The sequence below is a fragment of the Python bivittatus genome, unplaced genomic scaffold (assembly GCF_059951505.1).
Source record: "Python bivittatus isolate LINGU-HERP-01145 unplaced genomic scaffold, Pbiv_v1 ctg000700_np1212, whole genome shotgun sequence".
In the NCBI taxonomy this organism is placed as follows: Eukaryota; Metazoa; Chordata; class Lepidosauria; order Squamata; family Pythonidae; genus Python; species Python bivittatus.
This window is the reverse complement of record NW_028277098.1, coordinates 3,357,136-3,382,397: the sequence shown is the minus strand read 5'-3', so window position 1 is coordinate 3,382,397 and position 25,262 is coordinate 3,357,136. Positions and strand designations below refer to the sequence as shown.

Sequence of the window (25,262 nt, the reverse complement as noted above, 5' to 3'; positions counted from 1 at the left end):
TCTGAATTCTGTATTGTAAATACCTATTGTAAGCCGGAATCAAAATGACCACTCTCAAGAAATGTACAAAACAATTAGGAAAAGCTCCACATAATTTTGTCTCAGATTGTTAGAAGTTATCTAAAACATTACACTGTTATTATGGGCCTGGACAGTTTCTGGTAGAGTGCTTAAATAAGAAGGCTGTGTTTCTGTTTCTTCATTGTTATAGAAACAAAGAAGAGAAAAACAGTGTGGGTAGATTAGCTATGGAATTGGAACATCAATACTGTAGAAAGTCATATCTGAAAAATAAATTAAGCAAACTTTCACCTGGGAAAATGTGAAACTTTTAATAGAAACTGCATGTAGTATTCCAAATTCTGTATGAAGAAAACTACCACATTGAGAACTTCTTTAACAGTTTTAACAAGTGCTAAGCCACTGATTGTATTTGACCTATTATGATGTCAGAAAGATACAAATTAGATACGTCAGGCCAAGTAAAATGGATATAAGATTTCCCATATTCATGAATCTTCATCCCTATTGGCTTTTTTCTTGCGAAAAAAAAAATCTGGAAGCTGCACTTGAACAGCTCACCTTTATTCTCATTCATGCAATCTTGATTGTGCCACCTCCTAGTGCTAAAGGGAAATTATGGGGGGAAGTCTCCGTCTTGCTAAATAAATATTAAAGAGATGATTTATGTGCCATCAAGTCATTTCTGACTTTAGTAACCACATAGATTTTCTCCATGACCTGTTCTTTCAAGTCTCCCAATGGTGCACTCATTGCCACTGTAACTGAGTCCATCCATCTTGCTGCTGGTCATCCTCTTCTCTTTCCTTCCACCATTCCCAGCATTAGAGCCTTTTCCAGAGAGCTGGGTCCAAATAGCATAATGTGTCCAAGGTAGGATAATTTGAGCCTGGTCATTTGTACCTCGAGTGAGAACTCTGGGTTGATTTCTTCTTTGATCCGTCAGTTTGTTGTTTTGGCTGTCCACGGTATTCTCAGGAGTCTTCTCCAACACCAAAGTTCAAAGGCATCAATATGCTAACTATCCTGCTTCATTAAAATCCAACTTTCACTTCCATAGAGTCTCACAGGAAATACCATGACTTGAACAATCCTGATCTTTGTAGGTATAGACACATCATGGCATTTAAATTAAGAGATACCTTGATATAAAACGAAAAAGTAGGAGAATTGTAGCTTACTTGAACATGCTTGGGAATTTTTGTATTGCATTTACTCACTCTTTGCCAGCCCTCTTTTTCTAGAGTTTGTATATATCCATAACCTTCATCCTGTACACCAGTCATGTCCCATCTCCCTTAGTAAGCAGGCAGCCCTGAATCCAATGGGGAAAGAAGACAGTCAGATCACAAATAAACAGCTTTATTGCCCACTGTTGAATTGAGAGATTAAGTCTACACTGTGCATCCCAGGAGACTAAGGAAGTGTTTGTAAATTAAGGTGTCAGGTTAAAACTTTTAAGTTGTCAAGGGCATTTAAACAATAATGTTTCTTCTGCCTGCTCTATGGCCTTTTTTCTCACTGTAACCGGTGTTTGATGTGATTAATTTTTTCCCCAGTTTTTGTATACTGCCATAGGATTGATCTGGGTGATGGGCAGTTGAGAAATATTTTAAATAATACTTTTTCTAAAACACTTTTCAGCTCCACTCTTGCTACAGTCCTTGTTCTGGACAGAGGCATTTTGGAATTAAAAGCAAAACAGGGAGCTGTTTAAAATGAGGATAAATCCCTCTCAGCTTGATTGAGAATCTAGTTTAAATCAAGACTTGTCTGATGCTAATTGATAATTTTTCTTCCAGGTCCCTGTCTTTCTATAACAGTTTAGAAAACTTCGATAAAAATAGTTCAGTTTGTGTCCAGGTAGAGCTCACTTAACAACCGTTTGTTTAGAAAGCATTCGAAGTTACCATGACGCTAAAAGTCCTTGCACTTATGACCATCACACCACCCCACCCCCCACGGTTACGTGATTGCAATCCAGGCACTTGGCAGTCAGGTCACACTTACAAGAGTTGCAGCATCCCAGGCTCACGTGATCGCCATTTGCGGCCTTCCCTGCCAGCTTCCAACAAGCAAAATCAATGGAGAACCACGTGATTTGCTTAACGACCACCACAAAAAATATTGTAAAATTGGGTGCAGTCACATGATGCCTTGCTTAATGACCACCCCGCTTAATGAAAAATTTTCTGTGGTCACTAAACAAGGACTACCTGTATGCTACAAGGCAATGAAAGACTGGTTTATTCAAACTCCTTATCATATGATAAATCATTGAATCCTTCTAGAAAATGTGTTAAATTTCTGCCCTCCATCTTCTTCTCTGCCCTTCATATGCACACCACCACAGTATTATCAAACTGCGACTCCAGCAGTGGCTGCCTGTCTCTCTCTCTTGTCTCACGTATCCACATGGCTCTTTCTCAGTCATGGTTTTCTTTGACTTTTCCACTACTGATGTTGCATTGTTTATGTTGAACTGTATCTTCTCCAAATACAACACCTGTACTACTCAGGAGGAAGTGACTAAATGCTTGTTGTGTTTCTATGGTTATCTTTACTTAGAGGTTCTGAAAGAGTTGTATCAAGCAATCTAGTGCCAGAGTAGAGAAAGAAAGGATTCCATATTGCACCTGTATTAATTTTATGCCTAACAATGGCCTCCAGCTATCAGGTTAAAGCAACAGCCCTCATCTAAGTAACTGAATTTGTCAAAATAAACTTTGCATCTGTCCCCATAACTTCCACATTTTATGTGGCATATTGGATAGTTAATGTGGCCAAATCCATATGGGTGAATTTAACTATCTGGAAAAAAGTCCTTTTGAATCCTTCCTTCATATATTGTTTTGGGTTATAAGCAAAAAGGCCCATATTTCATTGACCCTCTCAGCTGTTGCCAAAATAGGAAGAGAAAGAAAGCAAAGCATTGTTAATTGGCAGTTTAATATTGTATAATGTATTTGAGATACAAATATCTAAATTTGTTGTTAGCAATATTAAGATATATAGTAAAAATTGAAATATGAGCCTTAAAAACCCACCATCTGCTCTTTTCATGTGAAGTGTCATCTAAAGACAAAATAAATCAAAGAAAGTTAGACTCCAGAGCAGATGACTTTGTAGCTCTGAGCCAGCACTTCTGCTGTGATGGAATGACAATCCAAGAGAAATCCTAAAACTAATCACCTGGCATAATGGCTGGAAAACTATCTGGCTGGAAAGATGACGTTGCCAAACTAGGTCCTGGCTCCAATTTTTGTCATGGCTATCCTCTAGCTCAGTAAGCTTCTGAGGACAATGCTCTATACATTCTAAATTCAATCTGAGGCAGTATGTTTCTTTAATCAAACTGAAGTATAGATTTTCTTGGCTTGTAGAAGGACACAAGCAAAGGTTGTGCATTGCAGATCTATAATCACAGCAGCATCTAAATGAGGAAGAGCAGCAAATAGTTCCTATTAAGCAAGGCTCCGTTAAACTTCATGCCATATTTATTTTCAAGATTGGTACCCCTTCTTTTGATCATTTAGATTCAAAGGTTCTTGAGGCTGAATAATCCTTGTTTTATAGCATGATTTTTTTTCAGTTAACCACATCTTTAGTTAAAATAACTCTTACATGCTCTCTGGAGAACTTAAGGTGACTGCTAATATAAATTAAATTATATTTATATAATTTATAGATTTATATAAGTTAACATTAACAATTTAGAACATTCTTTATAATGTAACACTAAAAGAAGCAGGGAATAAAGAATATTGAATAAACTGCAATTAATTCAAACGCCAGAGATAGTTAAAAATTATATGTTAAGCTCTCACATCAACATGGAAGCTAGATGGCATGATAGGGCTATTGTTTCATTTAAAAACAAATAGAACCCTGAATTAGTAATAATGATGGGTGAAGATCTGGTGGGTAAAAAGTAGACATTCAGATTGTGAACGATTTGTGGCAAGAGTTTTGTTTTGTAATCCAAATGGGAACTTGACACTCTTAATGTTACGGTTGGCTTAAAAACAACAACACTTTGCTGATAATATAATCCAAAAATATAATCCAAAGTAGGCAGAAATAAACTAGTTCAGTCCTTCCTGATAGCTGTATTCAACTATGATATTTTTACAGAAGCATCTACACAAGTTTGAATTTTTATCCCAAATGGAATTGACATGGTGAATTGACCCAGGATTTATTACTAATGCCAGCTCCTGAAAATACATCTATCTGGAATCTGTAAGAAAAGACAGCAGTGTTTCAAAGGTTCTTTAGATAGGGACTTGTGCTGGTTTTAATGGTTGATTTTAATCTTTTTCACATTTTAAAAATCACTAGTACAACTTAACATCTATAACATATTTTTTAGGATCACCTGTTGTTACCTGCCACCACACACAATAAGACCAGACGACCAAAGATGTCAATAGTGTTACCAGCAATAAACATCAGCGGTGAGTATGAAAGTTAACATATTGTCAAAGAAGCTGCTGTTTCATTAAGGTCAAATTGTATGAGTATTTCATGGACATTTTAAAATTACTGTAACAAGTTCAGACTCTTCAGATGAGCTGTGATTCAAATAACATGGCAATAATTTTTGAATTTTATTTATTTTGTTTATATACCACCAAAATCATATGACTCATGCCTGCTTACATTCATAAAAAGACATGAAAACAGAAACTGTTAAGAACAGTGCTTCTTCGGTACAACAGAAGTAAAAGTAAAGCATCAACAGCACCAACCTACCAATGGGCATTGTAAGTTTTCAAAGACTCTGCAGAATAGCTCCATTCTGGCAGCTTTCCAAAAAGAAATCAGGGTTTGTGGTAATCTGACCTCCAATGGGAGACTGCTATATAAAGTGGGGGCCATCACAGAAAAGCACCATTTTGAAGCTTCCATCATTCTCACCTCTCACAGATCAAATGTTCTCAGGCCCCAGCTGGACAAGTAAACTAGAAAGGTCAGTCCTTGGAGAAAGCAGTTTTATAAGAACCTAGGAGCCAAGACCTTTGTGGCCTTAAAGGTATAAACCTGCACTTTGAACTGTACACAGAAACCTATTGGAAGCGAGTGCATTGCCCACAGTATAGGCCATATGGCAATAGTGGCTTTTACCCACCACTGTGGGCAGCTGTATTTGGCAACAACTGCAGCTTCTGGGTAATCTTGAAAGATAGCCCCAGGTAGAACACATTGCAGTAATCTACTCTAGTCATGATGATTCCATGTGTTACTATTGTAGGACCTCCCACTTCAGATAGAGCCATCACTGTTGCACCAGCCAAAGCTAGGTGAAGTCTTCCTGGCCACAGCTTCCACCTACCCTCACAGCAGTAGCATGAGTCGATAAGGACACTCTAGTCATAGACCTTTCTGGGGGAGGCCATCCCATCTAGAGTGACATCTGGAGCAGCAAGATGGTCTGTGGACAAACTCAGCTCTATCCGATTTGGGTTCAACTGATTTGGGTTCAACTTTAGTTTCCACCTCCAGACCCTCAAAGCCACGACAAATATGGTTCAGCCCAAGGGTGACAATGAACAATCAACATATTGTTGCTGATATCCCAAACTGATTGATAACTTTTTCCAGTGGCCTTATATAAATGTTAAATACACAGAAGAGGATTTAGAACCCAAAAAAGGAGCCTCCTAGAGGCTGACTTCTCCTTCCCCACTTACATGAATTAGAATTGCCCACTTAGGAAAGAGCAGAGCCACTGCAAAACAGGGCTCTAATTCCCCACACTTGCAATGATCCAGAAGGATACCATGATTGATGGTATCATGAGCAACCAGAGGTCAGGGATAACCATGAGGAGTGCACCTCCACCATCCAGATCCAGAGCTTATCTACCAGAGTGACCAGTGCTGTTTTAAATCCCATACCCAGACCTGAAACCTGACTGAAAATGATCCAGATCATTCTTTGCTAAAGCACACCTCCTTCTCAGCAGTAGGTAGAGACTGGGCAATAGGTAGCCAATACAGGTGGATCCAGGGAAAGACTCTTCAAGAGTAGAAATCACTTTATGCATCTGTTTAAACCAAGAGTAAAATCTTTTTCTATTTATTTTATTTTATTTTTTTATTTTATTTATTGGATTTCTCTCCCACAATAGGGGGACTCTCCCCTACAATAGGGGACTCTGGGCGGGTTACAAAGACATTAAAACTATAAATATATATAAAATACATACCATATATACAATTAAAACAATACTAGAAACAAAAAATCCAAGAAGATGGAAAATCAGGGCGGGGGCAGGCAGCCACTATGGGGCTAGCCATCTCCCTGCTTGAGATGTTCCCTCCCCACCCCAGGCCAAGTGGCAGAACCAGGTCTTCAAGATCCTTCGGAAGGTCAGGAGTGAGGGGGCCAATCGCACCTCCGGGGGCAGAATGTTCCAAAGAGCGGGGGCTACAGCAGAGAAGGCCCGCCTTCTGGACCCCGCTAGACGGAGTTCTTTTACTGAGGGGATCCGAAGCATTCCCTCTCTGTGTGACTGGGTGGGACGGGTTGAAGTCATAGGGGAGAGGCGGTCCCTTAGGTAACCTGGTCCCATGCCATGTAGGGCTTTAAAGATAATAACCAACACCTTGAATTGGACCCGGAAGCAAACTGGTACTCAATGCAGCTCGCGGAGCAATGGTGTTACATGGGCCCTTCTCAGGGCTCCAAAAATAGCCTGCGTGGCTGCATTCTGGACCAGCTGTAGCTTCCGGATACTCTTCAAGGGTAGCCCCATGTAGAACGCATTGCAGTAGTCTATCTGGGAGATAACAAGGGCGTGAGTGACTGTTCGAAGGGCTTCCTGATCCAGGAAAGGGCGTAACTGATGCACAACCCAAAGTTGTGCAAAGGCCCTCCTTGCCACGGCTGCCACCTGCTCTTGAAGCAGGAGCCATGAGTCTAGGAGGACCCCCAGATTATGCACTGGGTCTGTCTGGGGTAGTGCCACCCTTTCAAGCACCAAAGATGACAAAGTCCCGGATACAGAGGAGCCATTAACCCACAGCCACTCCATCTTACCAGGGTTCAGCCGAAGCCTGTTGCTCCCCATCCAGACCCTTACAGCCTCCAGGCACCGAGAAAGGGTGGCCATGGCACTTTCACCAGGGATGGAGATGTATAATTGCGTATCATCAGCGTACTGATGATACCTCATCCCATGGTGACGGATGATCTCACCCAGCGGCTTCATGTAGATGTTGAAAAGGAGTGGGGAGAGAACCGAACCCTGCGGCACCCCACACAGGAGGGGCCGAGGATGGGACCTCTCGCTCCCTATCAACACCGATTGGGATCGGCCCTGAAGAAAGAAGGCGAACCAGCACAATACTGTGCTGCCCACCCCCAATTCCCTGAACCGTCCCAACAGGATACCATGGTCGACAGTATCAAAAGCCGCTGAGAGATCAAGGAGAGCAAGGATGGTCGCACTTCCACCATCCCACTCCCGCCAGAGATCATCCATAAGTGCGACCAATGCCATTTCCATTCCATAACCAGGCCTGAAACCTGACTGGAAAGGGTCCAGATAATCCATTTCCTCCAGGACCCTTTGGAGCTGTGAAGCCACCACTTTCTCAACCACCTTCCCCAAAAAGGGGAGGTGGGAGACTGGACGAAAATTGTCCAGTACGGTGGGATCCAGGGAGGGTTTTTGGAGGAGGGGGTGCACCAACGCCTCCTTGAAGGCAGACGGAAACACCCCCTCCTGCAAGGATGTAGTAACCATCGCCTGGATCCAACCACATGTCACCTCCCGAGCTGCTTTCTCCAGCCAGGAGGGGCATGGGTCAAGATGGCAAGTGGTGGCCTTCACAGTCCCCAGGACCCTGTCCACTTCCTCAGGAGCAACAGGATCAAACTGTTCCCAGATAACTGGGTAAGAACGGTCCCCCGGTATCTCCCCAGACCCTGCCCCATGCTCAGAGTCTAACTTGGAATGAATCCGAGCGACTTTGTCCTGCAGATGCCCTGAAAATTCCTCCGCACGGCCCTGCAAATGAACCCCCACATCCCCCTTGCCAAGGAGGGACCTAGTGATGGAATGCTTAACAAGTGAATGGGGAAAAAGTTGGGAAAGTAAATGCTTTCTATTTCACTGAGAGGCTCATATATGCATGCATGCACACACTCAACAGTAGAGAAAATAAGCATTAAGGGTGCATTTAAAATATTTTTAAATCCTAGTATAACTTTGATTTCCTGGAATTTTTATTTATATGATTGTTTTTGTTTTCTATTTTATTATGATTTAATTGTTCTTGTATACCACGTCAATGTATGTTATAAATAATTGCTAGTCCAAATATTTCTGTAAAGCAGATCAAAAGTATTTTCTGATGAAAGAACTTGGACAAAGAAAAAGAATAAAATGACAGCTTAGCCATTTTTAACTATTGTATTTTCATAAACAGCATGGAAAAATGGGGATAATAGTGCAACAGCAGAAAGAGAAACGTAGTAAACCCTCAGTCTAGCAGACTTTATATTCTTATTTAACAAAATTATTTAACAAAATTCTGTATTAATATACACCTTTTCCTTCCATTATTCAAGGGTTTACTCTGTTAAATAAATCGTAATTTGATTTGGGTATTTGTTAGCAAAATGTGTGCAGTAGAAGGAGCTTCTAAGCAGACTTGGGCTTTCACACTTGCAGGCAAGTGACTTGTCCCTTGCTGTCTTTAAGTCTGTTCCCAATACCTGTAATGCTATGGAAGCTCTTAAGTTTCCACTGGAAATGTGCTTTGCTCTTCCTTTTGTTCAAAGACAGTTTGCCAAAAAGAATTTTAAGAATTTTAAAGTCAACCAGTATATTGGGAAACTTAGATAACAAAATATACTTTGTGAACCACACCTTGCAAACACAAAGCTGATTTGCTGAAGTTTGATGGCTCACTAGCCCTCTTCCATCTTTTCATTTTTGAAACCCATAGGCCAGGTTATATGTCTTATTCTGTCATATATAAGGCTTCATGTTCTTTCATCCTTTATAAGGATGCACGCATGTACCATAACTCTCTGCCCTAGTCAGTTGTTTCCAGTCTGGGGAATTACCTGTGCATAGATAGCCTGCCTAGCATAAATGTAAGTATTTGGAATGTTCCTGCACGTGGAAACATTTATTTTATAAGGAAAAAGCTTTTATTGTATTTAATCTGCAGGGAAATTTAATGGATCTCTATACTAACTGAGATTGGGCATGAAAACATACATAAGATTGAGTATATGTCAGCTGGTCTGAGCAATATCTGCAAATCTGAATAGTTCTTTAATGTTGTTTAGGGTGTGGTATTATAGTTCTAAGTAAGATTGTTTAAATCAGGAATGAGGGAGCATCTTCTGAATCACCTCTTCTGAATGCTATCTGAACAGCAAAAGCTATTTGGATGCTCTCCAGAGTTTTCAAAAGCAGGTCTAGAAGACTTTTCAGCATCATCCCCTAAGTACTTGAGGTTCTTCTGTAATTATTCTATGAATTAACTATTGTTTTCTTCTGTCCATAAAATTGGACTTTCTCTATTCCTTTTGATAATCTCTCTAGGATGGCACTGACAACTTATATATATATTTTTTTCTTGTTGAATTTTGAAGTAGAGACAGCTAGTGAAGAAGAGGGGTATATTTGCCATGGGATTATCTTACTTTATGCTATAAACAAGATACAGTTCCAGAAAAACTAGTACTGGTGCCATAAAAATATATGCTTCAATATTGTGGTATTAATGTTGTTGCATCTTGTTAACTGAAGGCAGTTCTTATAAGAAGTCAATAAATTGAATCACTGTCATTTTTAATGGGAAACCTAATGTCCTGAGCTGTCTTGGGTTAATTCAGATCATTAATACTTAAGGTTTATGTGAGTCATTAATAATTGTTATAATTATTTAGAAGTACAGTAATAGTAAAATACATTAATGAAATCATAGTACTTGTTTGGTACATACAGTAGGACAAAAAAGTATTTAGTCAGCCACCAATTGTGCAAGTTCTCCCACTTAAAAAGATGAGAGAGGCCTGTAATTTTCATCATAGGTATACCTCAACTATGAGAGACAAAATGGGGGAAAAAATCCAGAAAATCACATTGTCTGATTTTTAAAGAATTTATTTGCAAATCATGGTGGAAAATAAGTATTTGGTCAATATCAAAAGTTCATCTCAATACTTTGTTATATATCCTTTGTTGGCAATGACAGAGGTCAAACGTTTTCTGTAAGTCTTCACAAGGTTTTCACACACTGTTGCTGGTATTTTGGCCCATTCCTCCATGCAGATCTCCTCTAGAGCAGTGATGTTTTGGGGCTGTCGCTGGGCAACACGGACTTTCAACTCCCTCCAAAGGTTTTGCATGGGGTTGAGATCTGGAGACTGGCTAGGCCACTCCAGGACCTTGAAATGCTTCTTACGAAGCCACTCCTTTGTTGCCCGGGCAGTGTGTTTGGGATCATTGTCATGCTGAAAGACCCAGCCACGTTTCATCTTCAATGCCCTTGCTGATGGAAGGAGGTGTTCACTCAAAATCTCACCATACATGGCCCCATTCATTCTTTCCTTTACACAGATCAGTCGTCCTGGTCCCTTTGCAGAAAAACAGCCCCAAAGCATGATGTTTCCACCCCCATGCTTCACAGTAGGTATGGTGTTCTTTGGATGCAACTCAGCATTCTCTCTCCTCCAAACACGACAAGTTGAGTTTAGACCAAAACATTCTACTTTGGTTTCATCTGACCATATGACATTCTCCCAATCCTCTTCTGGATCATCCAAATGCTCTCTAGCAAACTTCAGACGGGCCCGGACATGTACTGGCTTAAGCAGGGGGACACATCTGGCACTGCAGGATTTGAGTCCCTGGCAGCATAGTGTGTTACTGGATGGTAGCCTTGGTTACTCTGGTCCCAGCTCTCTGCAGGTCATTCACTAGGTCCCCCCATGTGGTTCTGGGATTTTTGCTCACCATTCTTGTGATCATTTTGACCCCACAGGGTGAGATCTTGCATGGAGCCCCAGATCAAGGGAGATTATCAGTGGTCTTGTATGTCTTCCATTTTCTAATTATTGCTCCCACAGTTGATTTCTTCACACCAAGCTACTTGCCTATTGCAGATTCAGTCTTCCCAGCCTGGTGCAGGTCTACAATTTTGTTTCTGGTGTCCTTCAACAGCTCTTTGGTCTTGGCCATAGTGGAGTTTGGAGTGTGACTGTTTGAGGTTGTGGACAGGTGTCTTTTATACTGATAACAAGGTCAAACAGGTGCCATTACTACAGGTAACGAGTGGAGGACAGAGGAGCCTCTTAAAGAAGTAGTTACAGGTCTGTGAGAGCCAGACATCTTGCTTGTTTGTAGGTGACCAAATACTTATTTTCCACCATGATTTGCAAATAAATTCTTTAAAAATCAGACAATGTGATTTTCTGGATTTTTTCCCCCATTTTGTCTCTCATAGTTGAGGTATACCTATGATGAAAATTACAGGCCTCTCTCATCTTTTTAAGTGGGAGAACTTGCACAATTGGTGGCTGACTAAATACTTTTTTGCCCCACTGTAAATGCCTGTTCAGAATGATCATGCATTAGCAACAATATATGGCAGAGACTATGAAATGTTCCTGAATTTCTCAGAAATCCTGCTAATTGGTAAATGTAATCTCTTGGTTCCTATCATCAGAATATCTTTGTGTTAAAAATATTAAGTAACTCATGTTACTCATGTTATGGAATGTCATATTGAAACTGATCTCCTGAAAATCTAATCTCAATCATAAATAATCTCAATCATAAAGATATGATTAAAAATATCTGCTGAAAGATCTCCACTGGTTAAAGGGTATCAATTTTGTCGGCCGGTCGGTCTGTCAGTCTGTCTGTTGGTCTGTCTATCAGTCTGTCAATCAGTCTGGTTGCTGTTCATCTGTCACAGCTCCTGGACACATACTCTTTCTTTTCTTTGATTGCCCATAGCTTCTTCTTGTCATCATAAGGATTCTTGCCCCCAAATCTCAATATCTGGAAATGCACTCACAGAGAGCAACGTTTGATTTGCAGTAACTTCATATTTTATACGTATATTTGGAGCAATTGTATTGATTGAGATAACATGTTTGAAAAGCAAGAATAAAAAAAAAACCTAAATAAAACCATTTATAAAAATCAGTTAGGTTTACAGTACCTTTATAATCAATAACATATTTAATCTATTTTTTAAAAACTATCTTATAAAGATGAATTAATGGTTCTCACATGTTCACAGATTAAGTTGCCATTAATGGACATTAATTTGATATGAATTTCCCATACGCAATTAATCTTTCTGTCTGCCCATGTTTTCCAGATTAAGTTAAACATCTGCTGTCGTCATTTCTTAGTCTATAAAAAGTTTTATGATTTTAAAACCTTGCTTGTGGTACAGCGATGTAATTCAATAGTACAGCAGAAAGTTCAGCCCCTGGCATCTGCAGTTTAACATTTTTTGGAAGCAGAATCAACTGAAACCTATAGCTATTAAACTCTTCAGGAAGAAATAATAGCCCTCCTAAGCTCTAGGAAACCTCTGTTTACATGTAGTCATGGTCTTTCTGTTATCAAACTGCAACCCAAATAACTAACTTTGATAAAAAAAATAAATATACATATCTACTGGTGCATTCTCATAAATAGTTTTTACATGTGATTTCAGTTACTCATGTAAAATGTATTTTATATGTACTTTAATGGCAAAATATTTTCAACAACAATGCTGCCTAGTAATCCCATTATTCAGGTGAGATGACCAAGGGACCTTATTCCCAGTCAACAAATCATGACTAAGTAAGAATAAGGATCTTGGATTGTAAAATAGATCAGATAATTAAACTCTGTGCTGGAAAGGATTTCTAACAGACATGCGCAAACCTACTGTTCTGGAAATGGAATGTTCTGGAAAAGGGCCAGGCTACTCCCAGAATGGCCAGATGGTTTAACGCAATGTGATGCTGCGATATCCATGGCAGCTGGTGGCCTAGTCTCAGCTCTAAATATCTGGGAGACCCCACCATTTCCCAGGGCAGTCTCTTGTACCACGCAATAATTCTTTCACAATTGTAGCAAAGAGATATATACCTTTCTCCTAATGTTTAGCCAACATCTGTTTTGTTTTTGTTCTAATTTTCACCCTTTCCTTTTAGTTTTTCCCTCTGGCAAATAAATAGGAGATAAATCATTTTCTTCATAGCAAATCTTTAGAGTTTTAATGACAGCTGCATTGTCTTAGCTTAATCCTACGTCTAATTCTTAGGGCTTCATTTTTCAGTGCCTTCGCCAAGTCATGACTGGGTTAAAATACCTGAAATGTACCTGCAGTGCTTCTGCTGTTGAAGCTTTGGATTGTGTAATTATGGCTCCAAGCTGTTGTAGAGCCATAAATGAGCATTATTGCTTATGATTTCTTAAAGGGAAAAAAAAGTAATTGTTTTATATAAAACGTTGTTCTTGGTAAGGAATTAACAAATTGCTTAGGAGAACAAATGCAGATGGCCAATACAACCGCTGTTTTTTAGTGTTTTCTTAATGGTTGAGTTTAACCAACTGTGGATCCATCTTAGAAGAATAGTCATGCCCACATCTTATTATATGTCAACAAAGATATTGCAGAAATGGATGGCAGAGTTCATCCTCATAGATTCTATTTTTGGTTTTTACTACAACATTGAGGTCTACCAAGTAGCGCCAGACAGAGAATGGTTGATTCTAGAGACATAATCTATATCACGTGAGCCATCTACTTCATACAAATATATGTATGAATTACCAGGGAATAAGAATTCTTTTTACACAGTTTAGCTGATTAAACAAAGACTTGTTTTACACAGGAAAAATAATCAGAATGAAAAACAATTAAAAAAAATTACTATGTTCTCATTAAAAAAACTACAAGATATATCCCAGAGATATACGACAAATCATTTAGAGACCTACCAGTTGATTCCAGCCTGCTTTCAATCCACTGTTATCATAGGAGAAATAGTACATGGTGTAAGGTTTACCCTGTTAGTCTCAGAGAAACTCTCGTGACACATGTGTTCAGCAAAGAAGTTTACTCCTGCGTAACGTAAGTAAGTACAGACAAAACCAGGGTTGGCTTGGCATAGCTTACATGGTATTTTATAGCTTCCCCGTTCCTGCACTTTACCCGTTGCTTAGTTACAGATTACCCGCAGTAATCCCCCCTCGCCGAAATGGCAGATTCAGTCCGGTGCTTTTGTCTTTCTGATTGCAGTCTATGGGTTGTGCTGTTGTTGCCTTTGTTGGATTTGCCTGCTTGCGCGCAAAGCCGGGAGTTCTCAATCGTTCGTTGATTGCTTCGCTTCTGAGCCTCTACGCTTTCCTTTGTTTGCAGCGCCCGAGGGGAAACCGCACTGATACAAAGTATCCACTTGCGGTTTTGAGTTAAGCGTTGCCACCTGGCCATAATCAGTTCGCGGTTTTCACATCCCCTTTTCCTCAGCTAGTGCCCAGGCGGTGAAATTGACTAGGCGCGGCTGGGCAGCGCTTCGCCGTGCCGTGCCGTGCCATGCCAGCTGAATCTGACACATGGTGAAATCAAAGTATATTATATTTAGAACATTCCCACAGTCTTTTTTATGATTGAGATAGGGTTGGCCCAAAATGATTTATTCTTGATAAAAGTATTGGTAATTCCTAATATTCATTTTTATAAATATTCAAAAACAGTTTAATTATCTATTCTAGATTTTTGGCAAAAATCTAGGACAATGCTTGCCAACCTCCAGTTTCTTAGAATCTCACCTGTTGTCAGACTTTTGAGCAATTGACTCAAATCAAAAGTAATCTTTTTTGCCAGGCGCAGAGTTGTCTTGATAGGATTTATTGAAGTGAAAGGGACAAACTTTCAAGAATGTCAGCGACTGAATTATTGTCTATAAGAACCAATTTATTAGGCAAAGCCTTTTGACATTTCTTTCCAACAGCTTTAGTGTGAATTGGTGAGGAAGTGGGACTTTTTAGTGATAAAGAGATGAGCTTGCAGGTGTCTGTTTACTCAACCATCTCCTTATCAATCTGAGAATGGATCCTTACACTTGATTTCCAAGAATATTCAAAATATGTCATTTTATTGTTCCATGCTTTTCTAAATCTGAGGTTCTATCAACGTTCCTCCAGGAATTTTAGAAGCTCTTTTGCAGGTTTTTTATGTTAACTAGCAGCAGTCCTATTACTATCCTAGTAAACTGTCTGGCCAGAATTGGCTCACTTTGTCCCTGTACCTAACAAACATAGCCCTTTTCTTGTCAGTCTCAATCTATGCATGAATTTCTCTTGTCTCTTGGAATGTTATGTTCTAGCCATCTGCCTATTCAGTCTTATGTCAGCAAGGGCTGAGATTGGATTATTAATAATTCTCACTGCAGGAAATTGATATAACTATCAGGCTGTTACAGGTATGTGGTGCAAGTCACGAGTCCTTGAAATATTTATGCATGTAGTAGGGAGAGGGTTCCTTTGAGGTTGAGTAATTATTACTGTTCTGTATGTTATTTGGGTGGATAAAGGTCTCCAATTAATATTGACTGTGTTATAAATGTGAGTTAACAACCTCACACATTTGTAAAGCAGTAGTAATAAACTTCTTAGTCTTTAAGGTGCTGTGATGGAAGACATGGTTCTTCGGGAAGGTTCTGGAATGGAGCTTCAAGGTTGTCAGGAGCGGGGAGAGACATTCCAGGGGAAGCACCTCCTTGGTCCCCAGCCGGAGTGTGGGAAAGCCAAGAGAATGAGACTGCCCCCTCCCTAGGTCCTCATGGTTATAGTTACTGTTGTTGTGATATAGGTTTAGTCTGGCGAGATTCTGTCTATTAGGTGTAAGCTAATAAAGGAGCTAAACTGTTCTGGACTGTCTCACTGTTGTTCTTGGGCTGAACCTGACAGGTGCCGTGAAATTCTGTTCTTTTTGCTGAAGTAGACCTACATAGCCTCCCTAAAAACTCATTCAGAAATTTTTCTCATCAGTGACTCAGTATTTATTGTTGTTGTTGTTCAGTCATTAAGTTGTGTCTGACTCTTCGTGACCCCATAAACCATATCGCACCAGGCCTTCCTGTCCTTCACTGCCTCCCGGAGTTTGCTCAGTTTCATGCTCATTGCTTCAGTGATGCTATCTAACCCTCTCATCCTCTGCCATCCCCTTCTCCTATTGCCTTCAGTCTTTCCCAGCATCAGTGTCTTTTCCAAAGAGTCACCTCTTTGCATTAGGTGGCCAAAGTATCTGAGCTTGAGCTTCAGTATCAATCCTTCCAATGAGCAGTCAGGGTTGATTTCCTTTAGGATTGACTGGTTTAATCTTCTGGCAGTCCAAGGGACTCCTAAGAGTCTTCTCCAGCACCGTAATTCAAAGGCATCAATTCTTCGGTGCTCAGCCTTCCTTATGGTCCAGCTCTCACAGCCATACATTGCTACTGGAAAAACCATAGCTTTGATTATGCGGATCGTTGTTGGCAAGGTGATGTCTCTGCTTTTTAATAAGCTGTCTAGATTTGCCATAGCTTTCCTCCCAAGGAGCAAACGTCTCTTAATTTCATGGCTGCAGTCTCCATCTGCGGTGATCTTGGAGCCCAAATAAATAAAGTCTGTTACTGCCTCCATTTCTACCTCCTCTATTTGCCAAGAATTGACTCAGTATACGTAGGTATGAATGTCACTATTTCTTGGTTGCAATATAAAGTCTCCAGCCCACAGAAACCAGCAGCTAAGAACATGTGCCTGGACTGACGTATTTAGCAACAGCAAAACATCCCTTCTCTGTTCAGGATCATGTGGTTTGAGTTGCTCTGTCACATGACAACAAAATTAAGCTTTGGTGCCTTTTCTTTGTTGATACAGTGGTGCATAGAATTAGAAATACTGAGCAATTTAGATTGATTGTGCTTGAAAAGAAGGATGGATATGCTTTCAAGGTTTGAAATATGAAGAACATTTTATTTTAACTACAGTATCCCCTGAATTGCAAAATCAGAAATAGATCACACATAACTATAACACCTTCTTGTAATTAAATAAAAGTGAACATGCTTTGGAAAAGAATAGTACTTAAGTGTAAGTTCCTGCAGAGAGTGGTAATTAATTTTAGCAAAATGTAATGTAACAGTTGAATGCTATACCATATTCTAGAACAGAGGGGAAGGAAAGGTCTCTCCAAAGGTAGGAATTAGTCCATGATCTTTGTATGGAATAAGTTAGCAGAATAATCTAAACTACTGTGTTATAGAACATCTGTTGATGTAACAATAGACTGAAAGACTATTAACAGTAGGCTGAGTGACTAAGAGACCAAGAGATACTTTGAAATGACTAATGGAAGAAATAAATCATCAACTTGCATTTGGATATGGTTCCTTCTCTATCCAGTTCGGTGCTGATCAGCCTGTACCAGAGTCCAATATTTGTGATTAAACTAAACACTTTTTTTTTTTGGTGAACGCCCAGGATGAAGTATTGCATGTTGCAAAGTAACAAACCTGACCTTGTCAGCATGTCATATATATTTTCTCATTCATTCATTCATTCATTCATTCATTCATTCATTCATTCATTCATTCATTCCAGTGAGATTCTTTGGCTTTTTCCTTACCAGAAAGAAACCATGGAAAACTTCCAGGTGACACAGCTTGCCCGTTTTTAATAGTTACAGCCCAACAAAGACTTCCCACCCCAACAACAAGCTTGGAACAAGAAAAGAAAGGAAGACTCTTGCAGTCTTCATAAGACTCAGAAGAAATAGTACACCTCTCCCTCCCCCATTAAACATACCAAACAGTGAGACACCACAATCAAAAAGTAGGGAGGGAATCATTCTGGCTGACTATAAAAACCAATTAAAAATTGCAGCATACTCATAACACAGAGCCTTGGCTAATCCCTAGCTTTCTGAGTTTTTCTTTAGAGTGCACACATTTTTAAGTACTCATTCGCTTTTTGTTACATTAGGTATATACTTCTTTAAATTTTTAGCAGCCTTTAGCAGCCTACATACATGAGGATCGAAGTTGGCTGGGGTAAAGAATGAATATGCAAGTGCCACCCAGTCTTCTTGGGCATATAGGCATCCACCTTTTTAACAGTAATGTCTTAAGGGAGTTGGAAACCTGTTGTGTTGCACATGCTTCCAGATCTCTCTTCGATTGGAAACCCTGTCTTGAGGCTCCTGACTATGAGGAAGTTTGGGGTGCATATTTAATGGAACACTCTTACAAAGCCTCTATAGACCTCTGTGTTTTTGCTTCAAATTTTTAAATGATTTTTAACTTTTGTAATGCTAAGCCTTTTGAAACTGGTAGTGGGATACAATAAAATTCAGCAGTGCATACATGCATTCCTTCCATTGCTGGAGCATTTGTAACATTTTGCTGTTGACTGTTTAAATGTTTGTCCCCAGTGTCTTGTGACTGTGAATTGAGTGTTATTTCACTTGGTATATCAACTTCCCCTCCAAATCATTTTTCAGAATATTGAAAACTCTGGTGTCTTGCCATCCACTGTTGGCTGTTGGTCAACTGGGACTGGCGACTGAAAGACAAATTTGAGAATGTTCCCTGGAAAGCTGGGCTTGGGCAGATTGGAATATGTTGTAGAGGAAAGTACAGCTGGGCTTTTGGACTCTGAAGAAAGATCTGGGAAGGGTGGGTTGCAAAGTCGGGAAATGGAGAGAATGGTTGGTTTGGATGAATCGTGCTTGATTTCAGCACTAACAATCCCTTTTCAAAAATATGTGCCTACATTTCAGTGTATTACATATGTGAACCAAGCAGTATTTTTACCTCTATGAGTAAGAGGGCAACTTGTAAAACAAATCAAAAAATGGTTAAGAGTATTTTTGTGTACAAAGATTATTAATCTGTATAACTTGAAAATTCATAAGTGTTTAGTCACTTGGACAGGAAACAGCAGCAACATGAAATAATAAAGCAAATTCTGCAGGGAATTTTCATCTTGTCTTGTTTTTCTAACTTGCCGCCTTATGTATTAAAGCAGCAGAAAAGCAATTTTAGAGATAATAGAAGCAAGCTGACATGTCTCTAATGTATTTTGAAGGAACTGGTTATGGCTCTCAGTTTTGGATGGGCAGGCTCTTTTTTCCTTTCCCTGTGCAAGACATTGTAATAGCATTAATCTAAACACATTCTGTACCCTAAGGTGGAAAGGTTGAACCATAAATTAATCACGTTGTCTAGCTAGGTTTAGAGATCCATGCGGTTGGCCCACCTAAGAACTTCACATAAACACTCATTGCAGGCTCTGTATAAAGCTATAATACGCACTGCCAGTTTCTTGCCAAAAAAGGGGATGAAAACTAGTTTGAGAACAGAATTAAAACTGAGGAGGTTTATAAACAATCTTCTTGACTGGATATGTTCTTTGATTTTTTTATTGTGATTTCCTTGTCAGAAAATGTTCGTGTTAACAGGTACTAACAATGCCCTTCTGACAAGAGGTTGATAAAAATTTAGTTTGAAACACATAGTATGGCTATGTGAATGCCTGGTAGCCACACATCAGGCTTTTTGTTAGCATAACCAAATAATGTATATGTGCATCTGTTTTTCCTAGGGAGTACCATCTTTATTTTAATGCAGGCTTATATTCATTCTTTTTTTGGTTTGATTCTTTTTCAGTAGGCAGAACATATGTTGTGTTTGAATCAGTCATAATTTATTTCAATCAGTTATCAGAATTCAAAGAAAGAGAGAGAAAGAGAGAAAGAAAGGGAGGGAGGGAGGGAGGGAGGGAGGGAGTTACAAAACAGGTAAAAACCATAGTAAAACACACCCTAGGATGATACTGTTTTTAAGAATACCATTTTGCTGTTACATCATAACACCATGGTGCCCCAAAAAATCTTACAGCTTTCTTGTGATCTGAGAGCAGGATGATGTAATCCTTCCTGGGCATCTGTTTAGGAGAGGAGTTACCTGGCTGTGCCAAGATTGGGTAGAAGGGAAAGCATAGCTGCATGTTTGTTGATGTCTAAGTTTCTCCAACTCCTTGAAGACAGATCCTTCAGATTTGGGGATGCTACAGTTCAAAAACATGAGGTAAGCCACTGCATTGAGCCACTCAGCTGGGCAGATAATATAGTTCAATAGAAGAGAATATCTGTAGCTCAGGGTTGAACTGTGGAGTCCTTGGTGTTCTCTGAGCTTGGTTATTTGCTTGCAGAGGTTTCATTACCTGATTAACACTCAGTGCTAATGAGTGTGGAATTTGTTCCTGGTTTGCCCTGCCAGTGTGGTTTCTTAATTAGGATATTGTTCTCTGCTTGATTGTTTGTCCGGTGTTTATCCTTGCTTATCTGGGTGTTGGTACTTAAACAAGGATAAGAAAAGCAGAGATTAACACCAGGCAGACAATCAAGCAGTGAACAATACTCTAATCAAGGAACTACCCAGGAGAAAATCACACCTCTACCAACACTGGCAGGGCAAGCTACTGCGTATAAACAGGTGAGTGAGCTACCACACTCACTAGCACTGATCTTAACCTAGTCAGGTAATGAAAAATCTGCAAGCAAACAACTAAGCTCAGAGAACACCAAGGATTCCACAGATAATATATTTATGTATTAGTAGGCTTTGTGGATTTGTTTGTAAAGCAGGATAATGTGTGTTCAGGCAGGATTTGTAACTGGGAAAACAGATTTAGGAGCTGGAAGGGACTGTTACATGCTTTGATTTGATTTGGAATTCCAGGCATAGATTGTTCAGTTTTCCACTCTTGCTGTATTAAATTGAATGTTTGTAAGAACTCTGCTCCAAATGATATCCCTTGAGTTTTATTCTATCTTTAACATACTTTTTACAATGGAAATACAAATATATTTCATCAGCCAATCCATCTTACAGTCTATTTTTTCTGCTTCTTGTGCTGCTGCAAAACAAAAGTACCATTTTAAGGAGCCTGGGAAGAAGGCATGTTTAGGGTGTCTAGTTCACATATTGCAGACAGCTATTTTCTTGTCAAAAATCTATTTTCAACACAGTTGTAAAATGTAAATAAATTACATAATTTTTAAACCAAGTTAAACAGGTGAGAAATGTGTGAAAACCTTTGGTGGTGCTCTATGCTTTAGAGCAGGGGTCGGCAAACTTTTTCTGAAGAGAGCCAGTTCCTGCCCCTTCTTCACCTCTGCAGGCATGGCTGGCAGATCTGCAGGCCAAGGAGTGTGGCAGCCATTGGATGGCACCAGCCTGCCAGCAAGAATGCTGCTGCCACCGCCCAGTACAACTCAGTACACTCGGCCCCATCCCTTGTCCCAGGAGCTTGGCTGAGGCTTAGACCCGGCAATCTGCTGCCTATCCATTCTTAGCTCACAGGCTGAACAAAATCAGGCAGTAGGCCAGATTTGGCCCATGGGCTTCCTTCGCCGAACTGGTTATTGGTTCTTCAGTGATATGTGAACAGATAGCAGGCCTGATAATGGGAACTGATTGTTTCATTATGGATTTTATGTTACTTTATTTGCTGGAACTTTTGTTCTAAGATCCAGCTGTGATTATTATACTGCCGACGAAGTGGATCTCTGGCTTGTTTCTCATAACATTATTTACATAAGGAAAGATAAGGAAGTGTGATATGAGGGCACTGGATATTATTTCATCTCTGAATTTAAACACTGGCATTCTTTTTGCATCCTTGTGATGTGAATCAAAATTTAAATGTTTGTTTTGACTTACAGCAGAAAAAGTAATATAAAGTTTTAGTGCAGTATGAGTTATTATCAGCTAGTAGAAACAGTAAATGAGTGACTCTGGCCAAAGACCCCATGTGCTTATAATATTCACAGTATATATCAATGCACATATACAAATGTGTATGCGTATACACAGACATATATGCATATATGTATACATTCACATCTATATTCTGAAATGAATTTATTTATTTATTTATTTATTTACTTACTTACTTACTTAAAAGATTTATGTGGCTGCCCATATTAAACCAAATTCTGGGCAGCTCACAACCCAAAAATAAAAACAATATATATCAACAATGAAATAAAAACATTAAAACAAAAAAGACCTGGCACCACAGCTAAACTTTCCCATGCAGCCCACAAGTTCGCCCCATACCAGTCTCACCCTGTCTCAGCACTTGGGGGAAATGCCAGGTCTTAAGTATTTTTTAGAAGGTTAAAGGGATCTGCAGGACCTCAAGGGCAAGGGTGTTCCATAGGCAGGGGCTGCCACAGAAAAGGCTTCCTGGGTCTCTTAAGATGACAGCATTTGAGGGAAGGGACCAGGATCGTGACTACCCAATCCAACTGGTGGGATAGATAGATGTCCACAGGGAGAGGCAGTCCTGCAAATAACCTGGTCCCATGCCACATAGGGCTTTAAAGGTAATAACCAGCACCTTGAATTGCACATGGAAGGAAATTGGGAGTCAGTGCAGTTCGCACAACAGGGGTGTCATGTGGGCACCAACGCTGCACGTGCCATTGCATTCTGGACCAGTTGTAGCTTCTGGGTGATCTTCAAGGGTCTTGTTGCAGTAATCCAAACGGGAAGTGAGCAAGGCCTCCCCATCCAGGAAAGGCACATGAGATGAATCTGTGCAAAGACACACCCCTTCCCTGCCACAGCTGCCACCTGCTCCTTGAGCAGGAGCCAAGAGTCTAAGAGGATTCCCAAATTATATTGATAATAATTCACTAAACTGGCTGTTTCATCTCTTCCCCATTTGTGGCTACTCATGGATGCAGGGATGTAATAAATAACCTTGACAATCTCAGTGCATTTGTCCAAGGAACCCAAATCTTTCAGATATGAAAGCCCACACAGGATAACTAAAGAGATACGTGGTTCTGTAGCTCCTGAAATATCTAAATTGGCTGGAAGAATTCACTTGGACATAAGGAGGTGTCCTGGTGAGGCTGTAAAAGAGAAAATAAATCCAAAGTCACACCTTCCATAGGTTCTGAAAAAGGCCCAAATAAACAGGGCCCAACTTTTAACCCACTGATGCATAATATTCTCACCATTGTTTCAAAAGTTCCCAAGTAGAAGGAGGGCATGTTGTAAGAAGATCCAGTGAAAGTATTATCCTTTTCAGACCATTTTCTTAAATGCCAGTCCCAAAGCATCCAGGTTCTGGGCTTGTGTAAAGAATCAAGGGATAAGGGAAAGGTAACTCAAAGAAAGAGTTCAAGGAGCTCCTATACTCTGTAACTGTTTCATCTTGCTAAGTTATTAAGACAGCTAAGGCAGTTAAGGCTGAACATAGCTAGAGAAAGCCTAGATGAGCTTCAAAGTCTTAAACTTTTTCCCACAAATATACTTCTAATTTGGCGCAGACATTTGTAGAATTGCACTCATTCACACATTACTATAAGGTATAAAGTTTATATGTCCTTTACATGCATATTTGTTAAATCACATGACTCTATAAAACATTTTTGTTTGGGTTGTTTGTTTGTTTGTTTGTTTTGTTCATTTCTTTGATTTATATAGCCCATCTCACAGAGCTAATCTGGGCAGCTCGCAGCAGGTAAAAACAATACAAAACAGTGTAAAACACAGCAGCCATGTTACCTATTACATGTTCTACCAGTTGTATTGGACAGTGAACATAATAAAGAACTGAACTGAACTATGAAACACTAACTTCCAGCTGGTCTGCTGACATACTACTGGATTCAGCCTGACTTAAGGGGGTGCCAGGTGCAGGCATTCAAATAAACGTCAGGAATTTAAAAAGTGAGTCACCAAGTGCATCCTTGAACCAAAAGTAGATTGCAGTTCTGAAAATACTGAAGACGACTGATTAAAAGCATTTTGAAAGCAAACAAAACCCATTATAGTTTCATTCATTGAGATCATTCCTCTATTTTCTGTTACTTGATGGTATTTCTTGCTGTTGCTGCTGTTTTTTAATCCCATGAGTAGCAGTTTGTTAAATCTGTTGGGATGATGAGATTTCTGGTCAAGATTTTATTCCCTTAATATCCCTTTTATTTTCTTGACTTGAACCTCATGTCTATCAGTTTCTCGGAACTGAGCTTTCTCTTCTTGTCCCATCGCATTCCATTTGCCTGGACCGTGGGAATCTAACAGGGCACTGCAAATGAATCAGGATTGCTCTTAGTTTAAAAAAGTTCTTAGTTCCATCCCTTTGGAACTGTCTAGTCTCTATTCATAACAGTTTCATCTCCATAATTCAACTTTCTTTCTCCACTATATATTTATTTCCAGGAGCAGTGAGGGGAAGAGCATAACTGTTGTAACATCTGCTCTGAAAGAGCTCCTCTATTTATATAGTTGTCTTGACCCAAGTTGCTGCTTCTTTTACATCTCAAGCATCTTGGATATACCCAACAGCTACCTAGCCTCAGGTATTATGAGCTATTTAAAAAATTCTGCAGGAAGAAGAAGTTGAGCTTCATCATCTACATAACCGATTTAATTATACATTCCAATTACCTGGTGCACAAAACAAAATAAATGCATAATGAAAACTTACAAGAAATCAAAGAACGTGTGAAGAAAAACAAATCAAAATACCTCTGCAATAAATTTGAGAGCAATTTACACAGAACAACATCTATTTGTCCCACTAAAACAGCGTTAAGTGTGAACCAGTATGATCTCCTTCAGGAGAACTTTCATGGCCAGGTTCAGCTGCTGAAAATGACCTGTTTTATGGACTCACCAACCAAATCTCTCCACATTGCAAAAAATAAAGCTTGTTTCTCCAATCTTGATGATAAACTTTAAATATATAGAAGGAAGACGTTGCCTTTACATATGTGGGCTTATAGGCCAAAACAAGTGGTTTGGATTTATATGTTATGACCTGTAGTTACAACAATAAACTAACTAACTTACTTATTTACTTGGTTTGAATTGAACCTGGAAACAAAATGGAAGTAATTGAAATCTAAAAATCTATTCATGCAATTTACACTAGTGTTCTCAAACACACTTCAAGGAAATCCTCATGAAGATCTGGATTCTTTGTTTTGCATCTGATTTTGGTAGATTTTGGGGGAGGCAAGGTATTGTGCAGAATCCAGAATTCAATTTTAAGAGTTTTACTCAGACAACTCTGCAACAGCTATGAGGATTTTACCTGTTGTAGAATGAATTGACTGAAAGTGTTGACCCAAAATGGCTTTAAAGCAGGTTCTTGCATTGAAATAAAGTCTCTGGATTCATAAAGATGC

At 39.5% G+C, this 25,262-nt stretch overlaps 1 protein-coding gene across 1 annotated transcript in view; it reads left to right on the top strand.

Moving 5' to 3' along the window:
• ATF6 (activating transcription factor 6) overlaps nucleotides 1-25,262 on the top strand; it is an 83,949-nt gene that overhangs the window by 41,608 nt on the left and 17,079 nt on the right. Inside the window, exon 15 of the mRNA XM_088153716.1 lies at nucleotides 4,394-4,478. Within this exon, the coding sequence (XP_088009842.1) occupies nucleotides 4,394-4,478 (85 nt within the window). The remainder of the gene's footprint in view (nucleotides 1-4,393; nucleotides 4,479-25,262) is intronic.